The 20,657-nt window shown below is 41.8% G+C and overlaps 2 protein-coding genes and 1 long non-coding RNA gene across 4 annotated transcripts; 1 reads left to right on the forward strand and 2 right to left on the reverse strand.

Annotated features, from left to right (window-relative positions):
* Positions 1,965 to 2,756, reverse strand: LOC110437385. The gene is made up of 2 exons (XR_002455489.1): positions 2,482 to 2,756; positions 1,965 to 2,367 (listed from the first exon to the last, which is right to left on the reverse strand). It is a non-coding gene; the product is annotated as an uncharacterized LOC110437385 (long non-coding RNA).
* Positions 11,095 to 14,718, forward strand: LOC8071136 (CAP-Gly domain-containing linker protein 1). 2 transcript variants are annotated; one of them, XM_002443939.2, is made up of 3 exons: positions 11,095 to 11,530; positions 12,654 to 12,779; positions 12,866 to 14,718. In XM_002443939.2, the coding sequence occupies exons 1-3, from the start codon at positions 11,207 to 11,209 to the stop codon at positions 14,396 to 14,398; spliced, it is 1,983 nt and encodes a 660-aa protein (XP_002443984.1). In that variant the 5' UTR covers positions 11,095 to 11,206; the 3' UTR covers positions 14,399 to 14,718. The 2 variants fall into 2 exon arrangements, with proteins under 2 accessions (XP_002443984.1, XP_021321118.1); XM_021465443.1 differs by lacking the exon at positions 11,095 to 11,530 and adding an exon at positions 11,608 to 12,290.
* Positions 14,820 to 17,040, reverse strand: LOC8071137 (cysteine-rich PDZ-binding protein). The gene is made up of 4 exons (XM_002445128.2): positions 16,899 to 17,040; positions 16,625 to 16,742; positions 15,288 to 15,379; positions 14,820 to 15,143 (listed from the first exon to the last, which is right to left on the reverse strand). The coding sequence occupies exons 1-4, from the start codon at positions 16,912 to 16,914 to the stop codon at positions 15,079 to 15,081; spliced, it is 291 nt and encodes a 96-aa protein (XP_002445173.1). The 5' UTR covers positions 16,915 to 17,040; the 3' UTR covers positions 14,820 to 15,078.

The following is a 20,657-nucleotide window of genomic DNA, read 5'->3' on the forward strand; positions in this document are numbered from 1 at the left end:
TTGTAACACTTTTGTTTGTATTTGATAATTATTATCGAGTCTTAGACTAACTAGACTCAAAAGATTCGTCTCACAAATTATAGATAAACTATACAATTAGTTATTTTTTTATTTATATTTAAAAGATTCGATGTAATCATAAATCTTGAAAAGTTTGCAAAAATTTTCAGAAAGTAAACAATCCCTCACTTCGGCTCTCACGTGCGGCGTAGAGTCACCTCCCAGCTAAGCCCGGTTTTGTAAACTTCTCTAAATTGAAGTATGAATTTTACCGCAAGATGATTGAAAAGGCATATATAGAATGTCCAAGTCCAATTTAGAGTAGGGATGAAAGAAATTACTGAGAAGATTTATCATGTAGAACTAGGTGTGCACCGCTTGTTTTGACTCAATTTGTAACCCCATACAAGACCACGTGTCCTCTTAAGTACAAGGGATCGCAAACGATTTGAGGTATCCAATTATTGAACAAAAAAAAACAAATCTACCTTACTTTTGCACCTCAGGACCCTCATACTTTATTGTTTATTAGGAAATTTACTCGTGCGTTGCAATGAAAAAAAAATGAAACAAGATATTACAATAAAAAGTAAATTGCACATGATCAATCCAATATGGCTAATGTTGTTGGCTAAATTTCTCTCTCCTTTATTTCAAAATGCCCCCTTATGACCTGACACCCGCTCCTGTTGTGTTTCATTGGCTTGTTGAGTATGACGCTATGTTAATGTCTCTTTTTATTTACTCTGTTATTCTACATCTACTGCATGGTTGTTGTCTCATGGACATGGAGATACAATACATTTAGTTACTGAATACGAGGTTACTTTTCATTCAGCAAACTTTTACTTTAAACAAATAATCAATTTTCTGATGCTTAAAAGTAGAATCAAGAATTTTTAGCTGCTTTGGATATATTTTTTTAGTCCACTGAATGCAGCTATAAAATATGCAACGTCTCCGTCGCTTTCCCACTTGACAAATCATGAATGCTCCTTGATGTTCTCACTGCTTGCTGGACTATGAATCCTCACCATCTCATCCCCATCTGTGGAAACAACCTTTCTCTTCATTACCATGCTCCGGTCAGGCATCACCAAACTGATGAGTTGAGCATCTCCAACAATTTTCTAAATGAACTTGCTATTTCTTGTTTATTTGGCAAAAGTAGAAAATAATCACTCCAATAATTTGGTAAATGGGTTGCCATCTTTTGGCAACTTGCCATCCAGCAGCACTATGCGCCCATATTTGTTAACTTGCTATCCAACAGATTAGTTGATTTGGTTGTTGGTTGTGGGTCTTCTTTTTAAATTTATCAAGCTCAATTGGCAAACTGTACTGTTGGAGACGGAAGAAAATCTCACTTGCCATATGTTTTAGCAACTTGTCAAATCACAAAATTTGGCAAGTGAGTTTTACCAAACTATTGGAGATGATAAACTTGAAAAAAATAGGAGAAACATAATGCCACACTATCTAAAATAGTTCACCGAAGGAGAGGCCGTCATTATTTTAAGTGCAATATTATACCATGAGAACTGAGATCCTTCACTGAGAAGATGGGGAAAATAATTAAATTGTTGAGTCTCTGTTTCCCATATTATTGGACAATGAGGTCTTAACAAACTCAATGGTAGTCATCACAGGCAGTCGACAGTCACATTTGGCGCCCCTATATATTTCACAGAAAATTCATAGCCACATAAATAACAAAACATTAAACCTATCGCCAGCTTCCATCTATTGTTGAAGCAGGGAAGGAAAAATTATAAGCTAATATGAACCCACAAATTTTGTTATCCATATTTTTGAAAATTGCTAACCAGATTTTTCAAGTTTGGTCTTATCTGGATGCTAATTCCCTCATGGGGAAATCAACATCACCAGTAAGATGTGGAAGGTTTGGAACTCTAGTTATTGTTTCTATAAACCAAGTACACACATGAATCAAAGACGCAAGGGACAACAAATCAGTCCTTAAAAAGCACTGTGAAAGCTAGTAAGCGTTTTTTTTTGAGTAGTGAATTTCAACTCCTTGTGTCAAGACAATCATTCCTTTCCAATCTGACCATGAATATTTGAGTTTGATTGTCTTCCATTATGCGGACGCGGTCCAATAGGGCCAGCTGTGGTACCCCTTCGGCTTCACTCTCCACACGAGGTTCGTCTTCCTCTGTCCGTCTGTACTCTCAAGAAAACATAGAAACAGAGGTAGAAAAACAACTGCAGATGTCCTCAACCATGGTTGCCAGGTCTGTTGCTGGTGGGGAGGCTCGCCGGCGAGGAAGCCTACGCCCGCTAGATCTCGTCATATTTGTGGATCCAACCCTAATATGAGCAGGCTCACCTCTATATTGATGGATCCTGCTAGTGAGATTCCAATGATCCAACCAAAATCAGTAATATATAAGTAGCAAAAAAAAAAGAGGAAAAATCGAAAGAAATTCGAATCTAACTTGGTGTTCAAGTCCAACATACCCTGCAATTGGTGTGATAGGAGGATAAGAGTTGGAGTCTTCGATCGATTCAATTCCAATCATATTCCAATTCCGAATTGCTTAGCCAAAACATCGCCTTGTGCTGTTGCACCTCCACGGCATTGCGTGGCGCCGTCAATGCTAGCTAACGCGGCGGGCTAGGTGTATAAAGATGGCGACGGGCAGAAAATATCCGCATACCCGTGGGCACTCGACCGGTGGGCGCGGATATGGGCATCAACCTATGCTCGCGGGCGCGGGCATAGAACTGTGCCCAACGGGCAAAGATGCATGGGTAAGAATCCGCCAAACCCACACTGACATGTGAGGCCACCACCGAAGAAGTATATAACCTTCAGCTTCTAGGGTTTCCTCATCCCAAATTCCCAATCCGCACTCCAGACTCCACTAGCGCCGTCACCCACCCTCACGCGCGGACGCAGACCTCACCTTCCCCACATCGCGGTCCCAGCCTCACGGGCTGGCATCGCGCCTGCGCTTCTGGCCTTCCCAGCCACGGCGAGTGCGACTCCTCCACTCGCAGCACGCCTCCCGACTCCCTCAGGCGGCTAGGTCTGCTCCCCGACGCCTGAAGCCTGCTTCCTCGTCTCCAACTCTGGCCTCCCCGCACCGGCACCGAAGCTCCGACCTAGGACGACGATGAGGCCTCCAGTGTCCAGCCTCTTCCACTCACGGCGAGAGCGGCATGGCTCCTCCACTCGCGGCTCCCCTACGCCAGCCGCCGGCCTCCCCGTGACCCCAGTGACCCTAGCACCCTGCGAGCATCGCGGCTCGCGGCAGGTATCCGGCATGCCCGCGGATAGCGGGCACGGGCGCGTAGTGCTGCCCGTGACGGGTGGGGGGGCGCGGGCATGGGTGTGGATTTTTTCTTGCGGGCACAGGTTCATGATGCGAGTATCCGCACGGATTTTACCCGTTGCCATGTTTGTAGGTGGACAGCGTTGCAAGAGCAGCCTGCACGTCGGTGTCCATGCCTTGAGTCGGACGCAGCACGCTGCACAGAATGTAGCGGCGAGGTGTTGCAGGCACCGCGATACGGAAAGCTCTCAGACGCGGAGGCGGCTCGCATCGGCTGTGGCCTTGTTTAGTTCCGAAAAAATTTCGGATTTCGCTATTGTAGCACTTTCGTTTTTATTTGACAAATATTGTCCAATCATGAACTAACTAAGATCAAAAGATTCGTCTTACGATTTACAGACAAACTATGTAATTAATTTTTGTTTTTGTCTATATTTAATGCTTCATGCATGTACCACAAGATTTGATGTGATGGAGAATCTTGAAAATTTTTTGAATTTCGGAGGGAACTAAACAAGGCCACATGTGTCCACAAGGGTGGCGTCTTTTTATCGAGAGGAAGACGGGACAGGATGACGGGATCGGGAGGCATCTAAACACTAGGCCGAGTCAGGGGGAGCAGGCGTGAGGGATAGAAGCCAGGTGTCACACCTCAAAATTTTTAATTTTAGGTTGTGCATAGAAAACACTAATTAAAATAAATATTTTGATATTTGGATAAAATTTCTAATGCCAGTTTTAAAAAATAGCGTCAATTAGTTATATAAAATATATCATTCTTTAAATTTTTCTAAATTTAATTTGATGGGGTTTTGTTGATGTAATGTGATGTTTTCTTGTCGTTTGACTTGGTGTTACGAGTGAGTAAAATTTTCAAAATACGTTTAGTAAGTCATTGTTTTGTATCCGGCATGCCTTTATCTTTTCCTTTAATCAAGTCTCTTCTTTTTGATCTTAATCTTTTTATTTAGAGTTTTCTATATCCCTTTATTCTACTCTAAATCAATCTTTTAGGTACATCTTCCATCAACCAACCTATAAAAACTTATCGAAAATTATTTCAATATTTTTCTAGAATTTATTTCCACTTGACTCTGAGCATAATCTAATTTTAAAATACTCCTACATATCCTTTCATGAGCTCTAAATATTTTATTTGGATTTCCTCATGTTCTAAAATGTCTTTAAGAAATTTCCCCAAATTTTTGAAGCCTCGGAAGTATTTTTCTCAGCTTTTCGAGATTATTTTATCCAAGAAATTAATTAATTTCGAAAATAATAAATCCAGTCCAAACCCTACGTGCGCAGAAAGCCGCCGCCTACTTTATCAATTCCATCCAATCACACCGCCGGAGCTCCGAAGTTTCACCTTGACGCGGCAGACGACGTCCACGAGCAGGCACCATCGATGTTCACCAGAAACATCCTTGGCACATGCAGCTTCAACGAGAAACTTTCGGTACGTGGTGGTGTGCCCGACATCTGGTGATTCCTAGCGCAGCAGAACCATGGTTGAACGGATCGCAATTGAGCTCCGCTTTGCCTTTGCCGTTCGTTGCTGCGATCAATGGTGGCCCTGTTTCATTAAGTACCGTGGTCAATCTCCATGATGGATCGAGCTGTCGATTCACCAGATCATCCGCGGCCCAACCTTGCTTTCTCCGGCCAACAAATGAGGTCGTCTTCTCCGGCCACCTCCTGTCGTCGACGTCACCCCGCCGTCGCCTGAGTGCCTGAGCCAGCGCCTTCTGTATGTGTCGCGTGGCCGAGCCCTAATCTGCCCTTGGCCCATGCCATGCGCTGGTTGGCAAGGCCGAATCAGCCATGGCCATCGTGTTTCTATACAATCTATACGTGTTCAAAGTAAGAAACCAAGGTATTTATGAAATTGCCACCAGGTTGTATCCCCCTAGTTTATTTGTTTCATGTCCAATTCAAGCGGTTCAAGTTGTGTTAGATTCGTGTCGATGTGCTTTATGCAGTGGTTCTAAAGTTTATCATGTCACTTGATTATAAATTCATTAATTTTAATACTAATTAGATTAATAATTATTTAATAGCTTTCCATTACAAACAATCTAAGTTTAACTCTGTTCTTGTTGCGTTACGATCATGCCGATCATAAGTTACACGTTAGTAGGAAATTTTAACATACCTCACAACATTTCAATTTTATAACTTAAATATTAATTTGATTTATACTTATGCAATTGAGTTTTAATTAAAAGTATAATAGCTTTATACTTTGGACTTTCATAAATTAATGTTAATCTAATTAATATCAATCTTAATGTCTTTTGAATTATAAGATGCTTAATTCAAACTTAAAACATAAGTGTTTTCATTTAGTTGACACATGTTATTCTAAATATAGTTAAATATTAAATTAATGTATGTACTTGCGTCTAGTTTTATAATAAAAAAATCAGTATAAATTTTGTACTTATGTATTTTATATGTAGATGTTAACATAATTAATTTGTAACATAATCATATTTCTAAACTATAATTGCCCAGTCCAGATATGCATGTTAAACTCGATTAAATGCTCTCATATGTCAATTTGTATTTACATGTTAGTGTTGAATTGGCATAAATGACATCTAAATATTTATAAATAAAATATGATTAGTTTTAACTTAAACTTTAAAAATAAATATGTTAACCTTAATCTGAGTTAATAAATTTTATACTATTTTGTTTACTTAAATAAATTAAATATGTAGGATTCTCTTTTATAATATAAAACTACGTTAATCATTTCTTTTAACGATAGGTTCGGTTCGTGCTTCTTGCGATCTCGTAGCGTTAATTCTCTTTGAGTACGCTCTTATATCTTGTATAGTGTATTGTTCTTAGTTGTTTCTATTTGTTGCTTGTATGTTTGTTTATATGTGGTGCTTGCTATGAGTAGACGAGAACCGTTTGTGGACACTGAAGATCAGAAGATGATGATCGAAAGCTGATGGTGTGAGAATTGAGCAAGTGTTTAAGGCAAATATAACTTGGGACCATCCTTGTATACACTTACAATTATACATATATCATATGCATGTGTCCACCTTGACAACCCAAAATCATAGATGATTGTTATCTTGAATTCCTTGATACCAATTTGGATATGCATTTGAGTAGTTCTTGCTAGTGCTTGATTATAATCAATGATCTTGTAGCATGAATATTTGGAAATGCAATAAATAATAAAATAAGCTTTCTAGAAACATAAACATAAAGGGTGGAAAGAACTATGACTTTTGCTAGATCGATCTTCCATAAGGACTTATCCCTTGGCAAAAGTTGGGACAACTCGTACAACCATGAGGGTTATATAGCTCTAGTTTAGCTCAGTATGAGGACCTTTTTCTAGCTTGTTAGCGGTTACCTTAAATGGTGTAAGAATGGCTAGACACGTTAGATATAGTGCGGCCTCTATCCCTATGTATAGACTGCATGTTATGTACCATGGAAGCGGGGCTCTATGTCTGTCTGCTGAGTGAATCTAATGGCCCTAACTTGTTAGACAAAACCTTTGAAAGGCTTCATAGTGAACCCTGCCGACCTCCCTTGGAAGGGGTTAAGAGATTAGCTACCTTGGATGAAAGGGTAAATCATGACTAATGGGTAAAGATGTACAACCTCGGCAGAGTGTTAAATCTGGTATACTAGTCGTGCCCATGGATACGGGCGACTTCGAAAACTGACGAAATAGATGGTTACTGTTTAATGATGATTAATGATGATAAATAATGGTTTATTATGTTGTTTATGTGTTATTCTTTATTCTTGATACATTGATCATGTGGTTATGGGATTATATGCTACCTTGATGTTGCTACTAAATGATAAATATGTTACATAGATATAAAAGCTTACTGCAATCAAAACAGTGTCAGCTATTTGAGCCTCATGAACCCCTAGTTATATTTGTTGTGTACGACATGTGCTCACTCTTGCTATTTTCCATCCCTACAGTCTACTAGTAAGAGTTATTCAGAAGGATGATGGAGTCATAAAGGAGTTCATAGTGGATGGATAGAAGTGCTTGGCATACGTAGCCCCCAGTCAGCCGTCCCTGTGAAGTTTGAGCCTGAAAATTAGTCATTGTTCCACAATACTCTGATGTAAGTGTTAATTTTAAGTATGTTTTCGCTATATAATATTGTTTCTTATATTATTGCTTCTGTTGTTGTATGTGTGGATTTCTTGGGCACACAATGGCTAGCCTGGTTTAAATGGTACAACGAACGCGTGCAAAAATGAATTACCATAGTCTTTATTTTTACTCAACTATGAAGCAGTTCCCGAACACAGCGTAAGGAATGGTCGATGAGTCCCAAGCGTAGCTTATTGACTGGACCAGTCTCTTGAAAAATAAATATAGAGAGTAGGTAGTACATGATATATAAATAAACTCTAGAGAAAAAAACCAGCATGGATATAAGTTTTTAGCTTTTCTTGTTATATTAAAATTAGAACGAGTAGTTAATTCATCTTAGAGTTTGCATCAGCTCTGGTCTGACCAACAATCTGGAACATAAGACGTGGAGCCTAGGCACACGTTGGATTGTCAGCCTCGCCAGAGAGCTACCGTCGACCACCCAAAACGCACAGGGCGAATTTCGTACACGTGTGGGGAGGAGTCGGAGACAGTGCCGGCTCTAAAAAACTCGTGTAGGAGAAAAAAACTAGTCGGCCAAGACAATCAAAAAGTTGTTTCGAAGGATAATCATGTCAAGGATATTATACAAAATATTATGCCAAAAATAATAAAATATTAGAAGTGCACTTATCTTTGGACGGAAGTCTGTTCGATGGCGATAAAATTGTCTAGCCCTCGAGATTTTCGACGTGTTATCATGATGGTAGTCGTAGTTGCCGTAGTGCGGTTCTTCGTGGCATCATTATTGCAACATGATAGGTGGTCGGAGCAAGTAGGCTAAACAACTTAGTCGATAGCCTGAGTAGGTCGGCGTTGTCGATCTACCTCCCTTTGTGGCTGGGATGCGGGCAACACGTTGTCAGCGTGGTCAGAGATGTTGTTGGAGTGGTCAGAGCCGTAGCCAGCGTGATCGGAGTCGTAGCCGATGTTGGTGAAGAAGCGATCGACGCAGATTGGATTTGTGCCTCCTCCGTAGTCATGGCGGCGAAGTTGTCGAGGCTAGTGGTCCAGGTGATCTAGCCGACGGTGAACGTGAGACCGTCTGCCACGACCGTGAAGTCGAGGATGATGATCATCTGGTTCACCTGAGAAGCTGTACGCACATCCCCTACCTGGTGCACCACTGTCGACGAAATATGGTCGGCAGTCTACCTAGGGGTATATCCAAGATAGTAGTTTATCGGCAGACAGGTGCACAAGCTACGAATTAGATGGTGACGCAAGACACAGATAATGATTTTATACAAGTTCGGCTGTCGTGAGGGCGTAATACCTACGTCTTGCGTCTGATTGTATTGATGATGAATTGAATTGAGTTGTCCTCTAGATGACCCCTGCCCCTCCTTTATATTGTGAAGAGACAAAGTTATAAGTAAATTATCATATTTAGTATAATATCTTGTTGTAGCCTTGCAGTGCACGCGTCATGCGCCGCATGTTTTCATCTTGTGGACCGAGCCACGGTGGCGAAGCTAGAGTAATTTAGAGGGTGGTGCGCTTCTCTTGTTGATGTAAAAATATAAGCAACAACCATAGTGAAAATTTAATTTTGGTAGTGATTTTTTAAATTTTTGTGGGTGCATTTGCACCCACAAGCTACAATATAGCTTCGCCACTGCCGAGCCACCTTCGATGGTGCGGCCCATGTCGAGCTATGAAGGTATAAGGATTTATATCCCCATAGTTTCCAACTGAAAAGTCATTTGCTGAGCCTGAGCTAATGTCACAGTCATTGTTACAACTTACAAGTTGTGTCCCAACTTTCTTATCGAAAAAGCTTTCATCGATTGAGATAGTGATAGGTGCATATGTACAAGTACTTAAATATTTATGACCCAAGTTTTAACCCATACACCTTTGATGGGTTAGGCCATGTTTCGTTCTCCACCCAAAAAATTTTTATCCATCCCATCGAATCTTTGAACATATGCATGAAATATCAAATGTAGATAAAAAAATAAACTAATTATACAGTTTGGTTGAAAATCACGAGACGAATCTTTTAAGCCTAGTTAGTCCATAATTAGCCTTAAGTGCTACAATAACCCACATGTGCTAATGACAGATTAATTATGCCTAATAGATTTGTCTTGTCGTTTCCAGAAGAGCTATGTAATTTGTTTTTTTATTAGTTTCTAAAAACTCATCCCAATATCCTTTCGACACATCCAATTTGACAACTAGAAATTTTTCATCTTCAATCTAAACATGGCCTTAGGATTAGAGTGCGTGCTACTTGTTATATATGTCACCTATGTCTGATTCTATAAAGATAATTTATGATTAGCTGCCTTATTATCTCTCATCAGGTATATTTTGATGCTCCCCTACTTTTCACATGCGAGCCACCTCCCCGTGGTAAATGAGTAAATGTGCATCTGTCACCCATTTGTTGACCAGGCCGTTATGGCTAGATTGCTATTTTGCTAGGCAGGATGTCACCTAAGAGCAGGTACAATAATGGGCTTATAGCCAAGCTAATGCTGATGTGGAGGAGAGAAGAGAGGAGAGAGATGATAGCTTGGCTCTTAGTTAAGCACCAAGATGGACACGGATGCATAGGTAGTAGTGGGCCCAAAAAGCAAATGTTATGAGAAGAAAGAAGAAAGAGAATGTGTTTTAGAGACAAGTAGGAGACAACTTATTGTATAACTTGGCTCTAATTATTTGACTTATAGCCAAGCACTTGGCTCTATTATTGACCTTGCTCTAATAGAGCAGCATAAGCGAACTAGGTGGACATCAATATTGTGAGAGTCAACTTTATTATATAACATAGTCATAAGTGTTTTATTAGAGGATTTATAAATTTTATCAGATCGATGGACCCTGATAAACAGCCCTAGATTCAACCCTAAGCCATCTTTGATAATATACAATCTTTTCTATTTCTTGTAATAATTTCTTTAATCTATGGTGAATGGTACATGTGAACACAGTGAGACACACCAACCATCAACTAACCAACGGTGTTTTCTCTCACAATAAATAATATAATGTTGTTTATATATACTAATAGGATACCTCGCATATTTTTTTGACGCAAAAAACTGTGGGGTTACCCCGCATATTGCGGCAGGACTATTTTTTTTAAAAAAATTATTGTATATATGAATTTTTTTTTAAAAAAATATTTTATATATGAGTTAAATCATCCATATGTTTTTACATCTGTTCTTATCAAATTGGTTGTAGTAAGTAAGAGGTCAAAAGTTAGCGAAGTGGCATCCCTAATAGTGAAAAATGATATAGATAGTAGTCAGTAAAAATCATGTTAACGAATTGCATCTAGATTACCTTTATAATCAAGATATTACTCCATCAGCTTCAAATTATAAGTAATCTTATTTTTTTCTAAATAAACAACTTTTACCATATATATCTCGATATATAATGTATCTTTATATCACAATATTAAAAAATATAAACATGAAAAAAGTTTAAACGGTTTACAGTTCATAACGGAGTGAGTATATAATTATATGCTTGTTATAAAAAAACATATATAGGATCATAATCAGAAATACCAGGTAGACACATGCTCCTCATAAATGCCAACTTCCTTACAGGCCCCCCAAAAAAATGGACCTCTTTCCTTCGGTCCCCCTTAATTCTCTGCCCTTGTCGCTTCCAGCCCTCCTCTTGCTCTCGCCTCCAACGTCTCTTCACTCTCTGCCCCTTCCCCCTCTCCGGCCTCCACCCCCGCCCCTTCACACCGCCGGAACCCTACCCCAGGTCCCGCAGCCAAATGCCGCCCGCTTCCCGCCCCGCCTCCTCCGCTCCACCCGCGCCGCCCCGCCGCCTCCGACGCCGCCGCCGCCGCCCGCTCAAATCCACACTACCCACCGCCCCCGCTACCGCCGCAGGCGCTGCCCGCCGCGGCGGTCCCGAGACCCCGCATCTCCGTTGGGCCGCGCCTGGCGGCGAGGGCAATGCCGGCGCGGAGAGGCCGCGCGGAGACCCGTCCTCTTCCTCCGTCAGGCGCTTGGCCGCGGCGGTGTGGCGGCTGCGGCCACCCGAGGAGGCACCCGCCGCCGGCCAGCGTGCCGCCGCCTCCCGTGTCGGCCTCGAGGTACGCGCCCGCCCATCCCACCCCGCGCTCGTCCGTTAGAAGGGGGAAAAAAAAGGAAAGTTCGAATTTTTAAGCTCGAATCAAGATGCTCCCGCTCGAATGTTGCTGGATCCTCGCTCGGATTCGGCGTACGGGGAGGCGAATCCAGGACGGCGGGCGGCGACGCCCTCCCTCATCAAGCCGCCGTACTCGCCTGCCCACCGTACTACTCCGCTCTCGAGCCTCCTTCCCGATCCGTTCCAGCTCGTGGCGGCAAGCAGTTACTAGCCGTTGCGGCGTCGGCGTCGCACGGCGGCGGAATCGCAGCCCAGATCCCCATTTATGGCGGCGCCCCTTCTCATTGCTCTCTCTCTCTCTCTTTTATATAAAATCGCGCCCGTCTCCAGTGTCGGCGGGTGGCATTTATTGCTCAGGCCATGGGCGCGTTCCTTGTGATGCACATAGCCCAATCCCCCGCTCATGTGATCTGCTCCTAGCTCATTGAATCAACGGTGTGCCGTGCAATTAAGCACGCACGGATGTACCTCTAGGGTTCTTGATGTGAGAGTAACCAGCCTGTCTCCTCCAGCTACCCCTGTTTGTAGTGCGTGAGTGCCTTGGCTATTTACTGGAGTCACTACTGCTACCTTGCCAAGTGATATTCGGTGTAAACTCGGTCATGTGTTCAGTTTCCACTTGAGTGAGTTACCCTTCCCGGTTGCAATGCCAGTATGCCACTGCCATTCATAGCATGAGCAATAGATCCTGGTTTCAGAAGATGGTATGGGGTTTCATACAGCTCTGTTGTTTGTTATTCACCCTATTTGCTGATAGGATCTGAATGATCCAGTGTTCCTCTCACTCAGTAGTGGTGTCACCCCAAATTTATAGGTGCAATCTCGTGACCAGTTCATTTTCATTCTCTGTCTCCTTTTCTTGAGATCTTTGCTTTGTCATTATGAAGAAATTACTTTAGGCTGTAACTTCGAGGATGGGTAAATCTGAGAGTGCTATGAAACAGTTAGCCATGTATTAATGTAACTTCAAGGATGGGTCAATCAGATGGAACAAATGCTTTTTTTTTCTGCTTTGTGGCAGTCTATTGATCATTCATATTAACTTGTTGATTTCACTTATATGACAGCATATACCGAGACATCTACAAGCTCACCTTCTGAGCAAGAATCCTCTTAGTTGCCACCATAGTCTGAAAAAAGATGTTTCAAGCCCCAACTCTGTCCTGGAGCCACATAGTGGAGAGCTCCACAAGGTATAACCAGAAATTGCTTGCACCTAAATTGCTTCTATCCTTTTTGGTCCATACTGCAAGCTAATTCAGTGGATTTAACCATGCAGGTACATCTTCGTCTTTCCTCCGGTGTGGAGGGTGCAACAAAATGGGAGCCTATAAACATAAAGAGCATAGAACCAGATGGTGCCTATGTGATTGCTAGCCAACTAAATCTCGTTGAGGAGCAAGGGGGCAGCTATGTTGCTAGCCTTGAGTTGGAGCTTCAGCAGGCACGGGATAGGGTGAGCAAGCTAGAAGCTGAGCGGCTTTCAGCCAAGAAGCAACTTGATCACTTGTTCAAGAAACTCACAGAGGAGAAAGCAGCTTGGCGGAACAGAGAGCACAAGAAAGTTCGAGCCATTCTTGAAGATATGAAGGCTGATCTCGAGCATGAGAAAAAGAACCGGAGGCAGTTGGAGACTATTAACTTCAAGCTTGTTGATGAGTTGAAAGAGGTCAAAATGGCCGCAAAGCAGCTATTGCAGGAGTATGACAATGAGCAGAAGACACGGGAACTCACAGAGGAGGTGTGCAACAAGCTAGTGAGGGAGATAGAGGAACACAAGTCAGAGATCGAAGCCTTGAAACAGGATTCTGTCAAACTGCGGGGTGAGCTGGATGAGGATAGGAAATTGCTACAGATGGCTGAGGTGTGGCGTGAGGAGCGAGTGCAGATGAAACTTGTCGATGCCAAGCTCACTCTTGAGGCCAAATATGAACAGTTGAGCAAACTGCAGGAGGATGTGGAGGCTTGCATTTCGACTTTTAGCTCTTCCAAAGGAGACAGCACAATTGTTGAAGCGGCACACAACATTGTACAGGCCATTGAGTCGGCCAGAGACCAAGAGGTTGAATTCACGTATGAGCCTCCAAGAGCATCAGAAGATATATTGGCCATCTTTGAAGAGCTACGCCCAAGTGAAGAGATGGAGACAAAGGAAACTGAACCATGCCTGAAGCAAGAAATCCAAGAAGCTAGCCCAACAGCTGATATATTTCTGGAAAATCGGGACAAATTGTTCCCAGATGAAATACATTCTGATGAGAGTGATACAGAAGACGGAAGCAGCTGGGAGACTATGAGCCATGAAGAGATGCATGGTTCAAGCCACTCACCATATGGAAGCGAACCTTCAGTCAACAAGATCTTTGACAGAATTTCATGGACCAGTGGAAACGATTCTGAGGGTGAGCAGACCAACAAACTGTGTGATGACTTGAGCAATTTGTACCTGACGGACATGAAACAGTCCAAGAAGAAAGAGTCTGCCATATCAAAGCTGTGGAAGTCATCTCCACTGAAAAACTGTGAACTCCGTACAAAAGATGTTCCGGAGATGACAAATGCGAGATTATCAAGTGCAAGTCTTCCAAATGGTGTGTACTCTACCACCAGAGGCTCAAATCTAGATATGGGAGACAGCACCCCTAGCACAGCGCAATGGAGCTCACCGGACTCAATGAACAGCCAGCTCAATCGGGGTTTCAGAGGCTGCATGGAGATGGTTCAGAGGCAGAGCCTGAAGGCAAAGCTCCTAGAAGCTCGGATGGAGAGCCAGAAGATTCAGCTCCGTCATGTGCTCAACCAGAAAACCTAAGTTAGAACCTCACTCTGCGGCAATAAATAAAATTCCAAGCATTGGATCTATTTCATTTCCCTTGTCCATTGTAGTATGTAGCTTAGTCTCATGTGCTTCTGCTTCATATCATAGAACTATATAGCTAGCTGTAGCCTTGTAGGCTGACCCGGCCATGGTTGATGCATCTGTCTAAACAAGAAGCACCGTTCAGACTAACTGTACCAGTAATGTAGCAGCAAACCAGAAGCATTGTTCAGACAAAATGTACCACTGGCAGTGAAGAATTGTAAAACCTCTGAGAATGTGTTTTCATTTGAAGCGAACAAGATACTCCGAAATGGAAACCTCTTCAGAAACTGCTGTCATGGAGGCCATAGGAATTCTGATTCTAAAATGAAATTTAAGCTAGAAACAGTTTGCGAAGTTAAAACACAAAATGTGTCAGTTTTAGTTACAATAGCCACAACAGATCAAAATGTGTCAGTTTTAGTTACAATAGCCACAACAGATTCTCTGTGATGCAACACACAAACTCGCTCATATAAAGTCACTGGAGCTTTGATTTTGGAAACATTTTATGTTCCAGAATTGTTAGTCAAGTACATACTTTGTTAACACACAACTATTGTCGACAGCTCGATTGCATTGCGAGTACAAGTTTTCATACAAGTTATTAGCAATATAGTACAGCTATATGATCACACGTTGCTTTGCTTGTAGAGCTTCGTGTCCAACACTTGCTTCCCACACATTGCGCACACTCCTGGAAAAATCAATACTATGATCAGAATAAGGAATTAACAAATTTCATAAGCATTTTGTTAAATCATGATAGTGATACTTCGAATGTGCCAATGCACTTAAAATTCATTCATTTACCATGTTCCCTTTCTAGAGTGTTTCTTACCTTTTGAGTAAGCACAGGTGTGGCAATATTTTGCGTCCTGGTGCACCTGTTGCTTGCAGATTATACATTTGGTGTTTCCATATGGAGTCCACCTGTGATTAAGCAGAAGTGTGTAGAATTAGACCACAATCACAATATTACCTTCAATGGACAATAGATATGATTTGAATATTAAGTTACAAAAAAGAACATACTGTGATTTCAATAGAGACAACAAAAACATATAGCTTGTTCTGGAAAATATCCAATGAGGCTAAAGAATCCGTAGATACAGAAAACTCAGTTAAAATTTTATGCAACATATTTATAAGAAACAGATCTTGACTCCTGAGCAAACAAACAGGATATCTCCCACAAAGTGGTGGCACATGATATTTCCATGGAAATTCAAGAGCACCTTGCTTCAACATAAGGATCAAATAAACATGAATTGTGATTAAAGATGCCTAAATAAAAACTGAAAATCCTTATCCCCTACCACCCCATATCCATATGAAACCCTAGCTAGCACCTGGTTTCACACCTTACAACATCAGAACTCATATTCCTTCTCACCTTTTCTATCTTCCCTGTGTACTCCCACAACTAGTAATGAAACATACATTAATTTGGAAAGTGGTTTCTTCAAATTCCTATGTTAACCGAGACAACATTCAGCATAACAGTTTCTCCGATAAGACATGTGTCTTGTTGTCAGAAATCCTTGTGTGCCTTGTTGTCACCCAGACCTGACTCTTCCAACAAATGCTTCACTCACTATTCAGTTAAGAACTAAGGAGGCCATCCTTACTATGGCTCTGCATTGAAGAGAGAGAAACTCTGAGGGGCATTAGGCTACCATGCTACCACCATCATGTACATCATGCAACCGGACTGTGGTCCCAAACTGTAAAGAACAAGGGCTTGTAGCCTTGTACAACCAACATACTATCAGTCTGATTCAGTTGAAGGCTTTAAGGGGGGAAATGAGAGCTAACACAATTTTCTAAAATAAAATGGTTTAGGTGGCTCAAAATTCAAGAAATCAAATCTACCCTGATCTGTTGAACCGGCAAAGAATTTGTTTGATTGATTCGTTACTGACTTACTGTATACTATCTTCATGACTAGTAGAGCCATTAACTCTGGCGATTTGCCTCTTTATTAAAGAAAAAAAAATCCAACGCCCCTACCCTGATCTGTTGAAGGTATCCCAGAAAACGAAATTAGGAGCCCAAGCAACAAGCATCAGCTATTCACGCGTGATTTCAGCCTAACCCTGACCGCAAAGCACTACTAGTAGTATGGGAGAAGGCTCGACAGCGGGCTAGGGAAGGGAGGATGAGGGGAGAGCTGACCTGTTCTTCTTGGAGAGGAGCTTGTTCTCGTTGATCTTGCGGCCGCCGCTCTCGTTGGTGTTGCTGGCGCCCTCCTTCCACTTGTCAGGCACGATCACCTTCCCGAGCTTCTTCTCGCCTGCATCCCAAATTCCACCAGCCCCTTCTTATATAAGGAAGATCAAGGGGGAAAAAGAAAAGGGTACAGATCCCAGCACGAGTTCTCTCTCCTCTAGGGCAAAAAGGAATCGGGGATGCACCATCTACTACCGGGAGGAAGGGAGGGTAATCTTACACTTAGCGCACACCATCGCCGCCGCCGATTCTTGCTGTTCTTGCGGTTGGGGATCCGAGGCTGGATGGAGCCGAGAGGAAGGGGAAAACAGTGGCTGGCTGAGGGATGCGCCGGGGTTCGGGTCGGTTAAGCGGACCAGGCCCTTTTGATGGGCCAGGCTCAGCCCGGATAGCTCTAGGCCCACTTAGACCGAATCCGGGACCAACTTGAAAATTGGGCGAATCCGGGATCAACTTGAAAATCGAGCAAAATTTGTTTAAATTTGGGTTGGAGTTCTGCAGTTAGAGTGGAGAATAAGTTCATTGTAGTAATTGTGTAAAATTTATATTAGTAACCGTACAGCTTGTTTTACTCTCATACATCGACTTTTTAAAAAGAGTAAATTGCACGGCCCATCCTTAAAGTATTATATGGTTTTCATCTAGGTCCTCAAACTATGAAATCGCTCGTCTGACTTCCTAATGTATTTAGGTGATCTCATCTAGATCCCCAAACTACGAAATCGTACGTCTGACTCCCTAATGTATTTAAGTGAATACACATAAGGAGGGTTAGAAAGCTAACATGATCATCCACATGGATATGATTTAAGTCCACGGGGGCAGCCGCTGGCTCGTCCCTGCTCACCATCACAGCGCCTACGGCATACGATCTGGTCATGTAGACGGCAATGACGGCTGGTCACACGAGTGAGCGTAACACCGGATAACCGCAAAACCAAGCCCCTCTTCTCCCATATCTACCTTACCCCGCTCGGTAGTGTAACCGGCTGCTATTGCTGCCTATATGACCAGGTCGTATGCTGCGGGCGCTGTGATGGTGAGCAGGGACGAGCCAGCGGCCGCACACGTGGGCTTAAATCAGGGGTCATGTGCTTAAATCATATCAATGTGGATGATCATGTCAGTTTCTAACACTCCTTATGTATATTTTGGACCTATATGAGATTACTTAAATACATTAGGGAGTCAGACGTGCGATTTCGTAGTTTGGGGACCTAGATGAGATCACTTAAATACATTAGGGAGTCAGACGTGCGATTTCGTAGTTTGAGGACCTAGATAAAAACTACGTAATACTTTAAGAACCGGCTGTGTAATTTACTCTTTTAAAAAAATTAAACATATAGAGCATACTTTCATACTCGTATACATCTATGCACACCCACCCCCGATAAAAATCCAAACCAAATCGCAACATATATACTACTATGTAATGGTTCAAAAGTCATTATATGATTTATTAAAAGTTAAAATAGTTGGTACATATGTGGTACAAGCGACAAAGTGAACAGCATCTCTAATTGTTTAACAAACCAATCAACAAATTAATAAGTTTTCTAAGTTGTAAAAACAGTAAGGAGCATATTTGTTGCTTTGGGTAGAAGGCAATTTCACGTTAGGAATCGTGATCTATTTTCAAGACCACATTTAGACTCCGCTTGATATGGCTCCATTTCACCAATAAAGCTTCGTTTGGCTACTGGGAATATCGAGATAAGGAGAACCCCCACGGATTGGGTTGGTCCCCTCCCACAACCCAATCCCCCCAATCCCCTCCCACCAACATGATCCAATCCCTTGCTTCCTTAGCGTCATTTGAATTATGCGCAAATTGGCTCAGGTCAACATTGATTTTATATATTATTTAACCATAATTTAATATGGTAGAGTTCTAAAATTTAGCATTGAACCATGGATAACACAAAAAACAGGAAACGAGTTCTTAAATTCAAGAAAATACTAGTAAAATCGATGTCTAAAATTCATAAATAATAACAGAAAATGAGCAAGAGAAAATCACTTTTCATCTGTAAAATTCAAAAAATAAATATATGGCAAGGTGCAGTGACGATTGAAACATTATAGAAAAAAATGACCGATGTAATCACATAGTTATATACTGGAACATTCTTCACCAAATTATAAGTAACTCACGGCTAAGCAAGAAAGACATGCCCATCAGTATATTGAACTAGGTAGCTCTCACATGCATACAAATTTAGGAAACAAGACATTCTGTTCTTAATATTCCAAAATAAATAAAATATTCCCATCATCCCAACAACGTTGAAGAATGGATCAATGTGGCTATCATCCCAGCAGTGCCGAAGAATGGATCAATGTGACAGAAGTTGAACTGAAACCACTTACTTGTTTAGATGCAAAAACATTTTGGATTTTGACATTGTAGCACTTTCGTTTTTATTTGACAAACATTGTCCAATCATGGAGTAACTAGGCTTAAAAGATTCGTCTCGCGATTTACAGACAAACTGTGTAATTAGTTTTTATTTTTATCTATATTTAATACTTCATGCATGTGCCGCAAGATTCGATGTGATGGGGAATCTTGTAAAGTTTTGGGTTTTTGGGTGCATCTAAACAAGGATTTGCAATTGAAATGAAAAGTGCACTTTCACTTCTCTATTCATGCAAGCAAGTCTTTATACTTTAGACAATGGTGAGCCAACAAGGCAAGAATACTTCTGAGATACCACAAACAAGTGATAACAAACTTGCAAGTGGTAAATTTCTGAAGCTCCTCAGATGTTTTTCTCTGAGATCTTTACTCAGTGACAGCCGCAATAATGACCACCCACACCCTGTTCCCATTTAGCATTAATTACTTAAAACTGAAATATGCAGCAGGCATAAAAAAAAGTGATCATGCTCTGCATCATGGATATCAAACATGTACTAAATTAACTGACCAAATAAACAGACAGATGGGAGAAGAAAACAGAACAAAGCTAGACCTCCTATTGTCACCCCTTAGTGCCAAATGAAGGCTCAACCATTACATGGTGATCCTATGCACGGAAACATAAAGGACAAAATGTACACAATTGAAAATAATTTCTCCTACCAATACCATATGTCCATACAGTCTTGAGCAACTATTACCAGGGCATGGTGATAGTTGCAAGAGTTTAACTACTACTGAATTGGTTCAAGTAGGATGTGGGGCTGCAACCCTTACTAGGGCATGGTGATAGTTGCAACCATGCACAGAGGCAGCGGTGGGACTAGGGGGGCTCTAGCCCCCCTACCGCTATCGGTCTGGAGCTCTTGGTATTCATCTTCCAATTTTACACACAAATGTATAAAGTAGGTGGATTGAGACCTTTATTTTTATGATGTATTTTGTAAATTTCATCATGCATCGATATTTTCAATATAAGAATACTTCAAGCTATTATATTTTTTTATTGCGATGAGTTATAGTAGAGCTAAGTTGATATAGTACTTTTATTCAGCCCCTCCTAAAGTTTTTTCTAGCTTCATCCCTGGTTGCAACTCTTACCAGCCATTTCATCATCACAAAGAAAATATGCACTAATGTTCAATATTAAAGAAGGATCCAAATTGGTACACTATTGCACATGACATGTATCTCATCATCTAATTCCCACAAAAAGATGAAAACCATACTCTACAAAACTAGTTGAATTCCTGCAAACTTGCAAACTTGCAACATGCTTTTAATTCAGGCATAGCTAGCACGCAAAAGTAGCAATTTCATTACACAGCCTGCAGGCTCCCATCAACGTCGTGCACGACGGTCGTGTACCATCTCGATCTGACTCAAGCCCTAGCAAGAAAAGAGATGAGGAAAAGGGGATGGGACTAGAAGGAGGGGATGGGGGATGTGAGGTGGAGGTGCACTTGATCCACGCTGCCACTGTCGGTCTCGCTTGCCGAGCGGGAGCGGAGCGTCGTTGCGTCGGCATCAAGCACTCGAGCGTGAGTCATTCCC

The sequence above is a fragment of the Sorghum bicolor genome, chromosome 7 (genome assembly GCF_000003195.3).
Source record: "Sorghum bicolor cultivar BTx623 chromosome 7, Sorghum_bicolor_NCBIv3, whole genome shotgun sequence".
In the NCBI taxonomy this organism is placed as follows: Eukaryota; Viridiplantae; Streptophyta; class Magnoliopsida; order Poales; family Poaceae; genus Sorghum; species Sorghum bicolor.

What these genes read in the sequence shown, in the direction of transcription:
- LOC8071136 (XM_002443939.2), top strand. Translation starts at nt 11,207, where the DNA reads ATGCCGCCCGCTTCCCGCCCCGCCTCCTCCGCTCCACCCGCGCCGCCC. An exon ending in CCTCCCGTGTCGGCCTCGAG is followed by an intron (nt 11,531 to 12,653) that starts GTACGCGCCCGC and finishes CTTATATGACAG; the next exon opens with CATATACCGAGACATCTACA. An exon ending in ATAGTGGAGAGCTCCACAAG is followed by an intron (nt 12,780 to 12,865) that starts GTATAACCAGAA and finishes TTAACCATGCAG; the next exon opens with GTACATCTTCGTCTTTCCTC.
- LOC8071137 (XM_002445128.2), bottom strand. An exon ending in CTCCTCTCCAAGAAGAACAG is followed by an intron (nt 15,380 to 16,624) that starts GTCAGCTCTCCC and finishes GCTTAATCACAG; the next exon opens with GTGGACTCCATATGGAAACA. An exon ending in CACCTGTGCTTACTCAAAAG is followed by an intron (nt 15,144 to 15,287) that starts GTAAGAAACACT and finishes TGATTTTTCCAG; the next exon opens with GAGTGTGCGCAATGTGTGGG.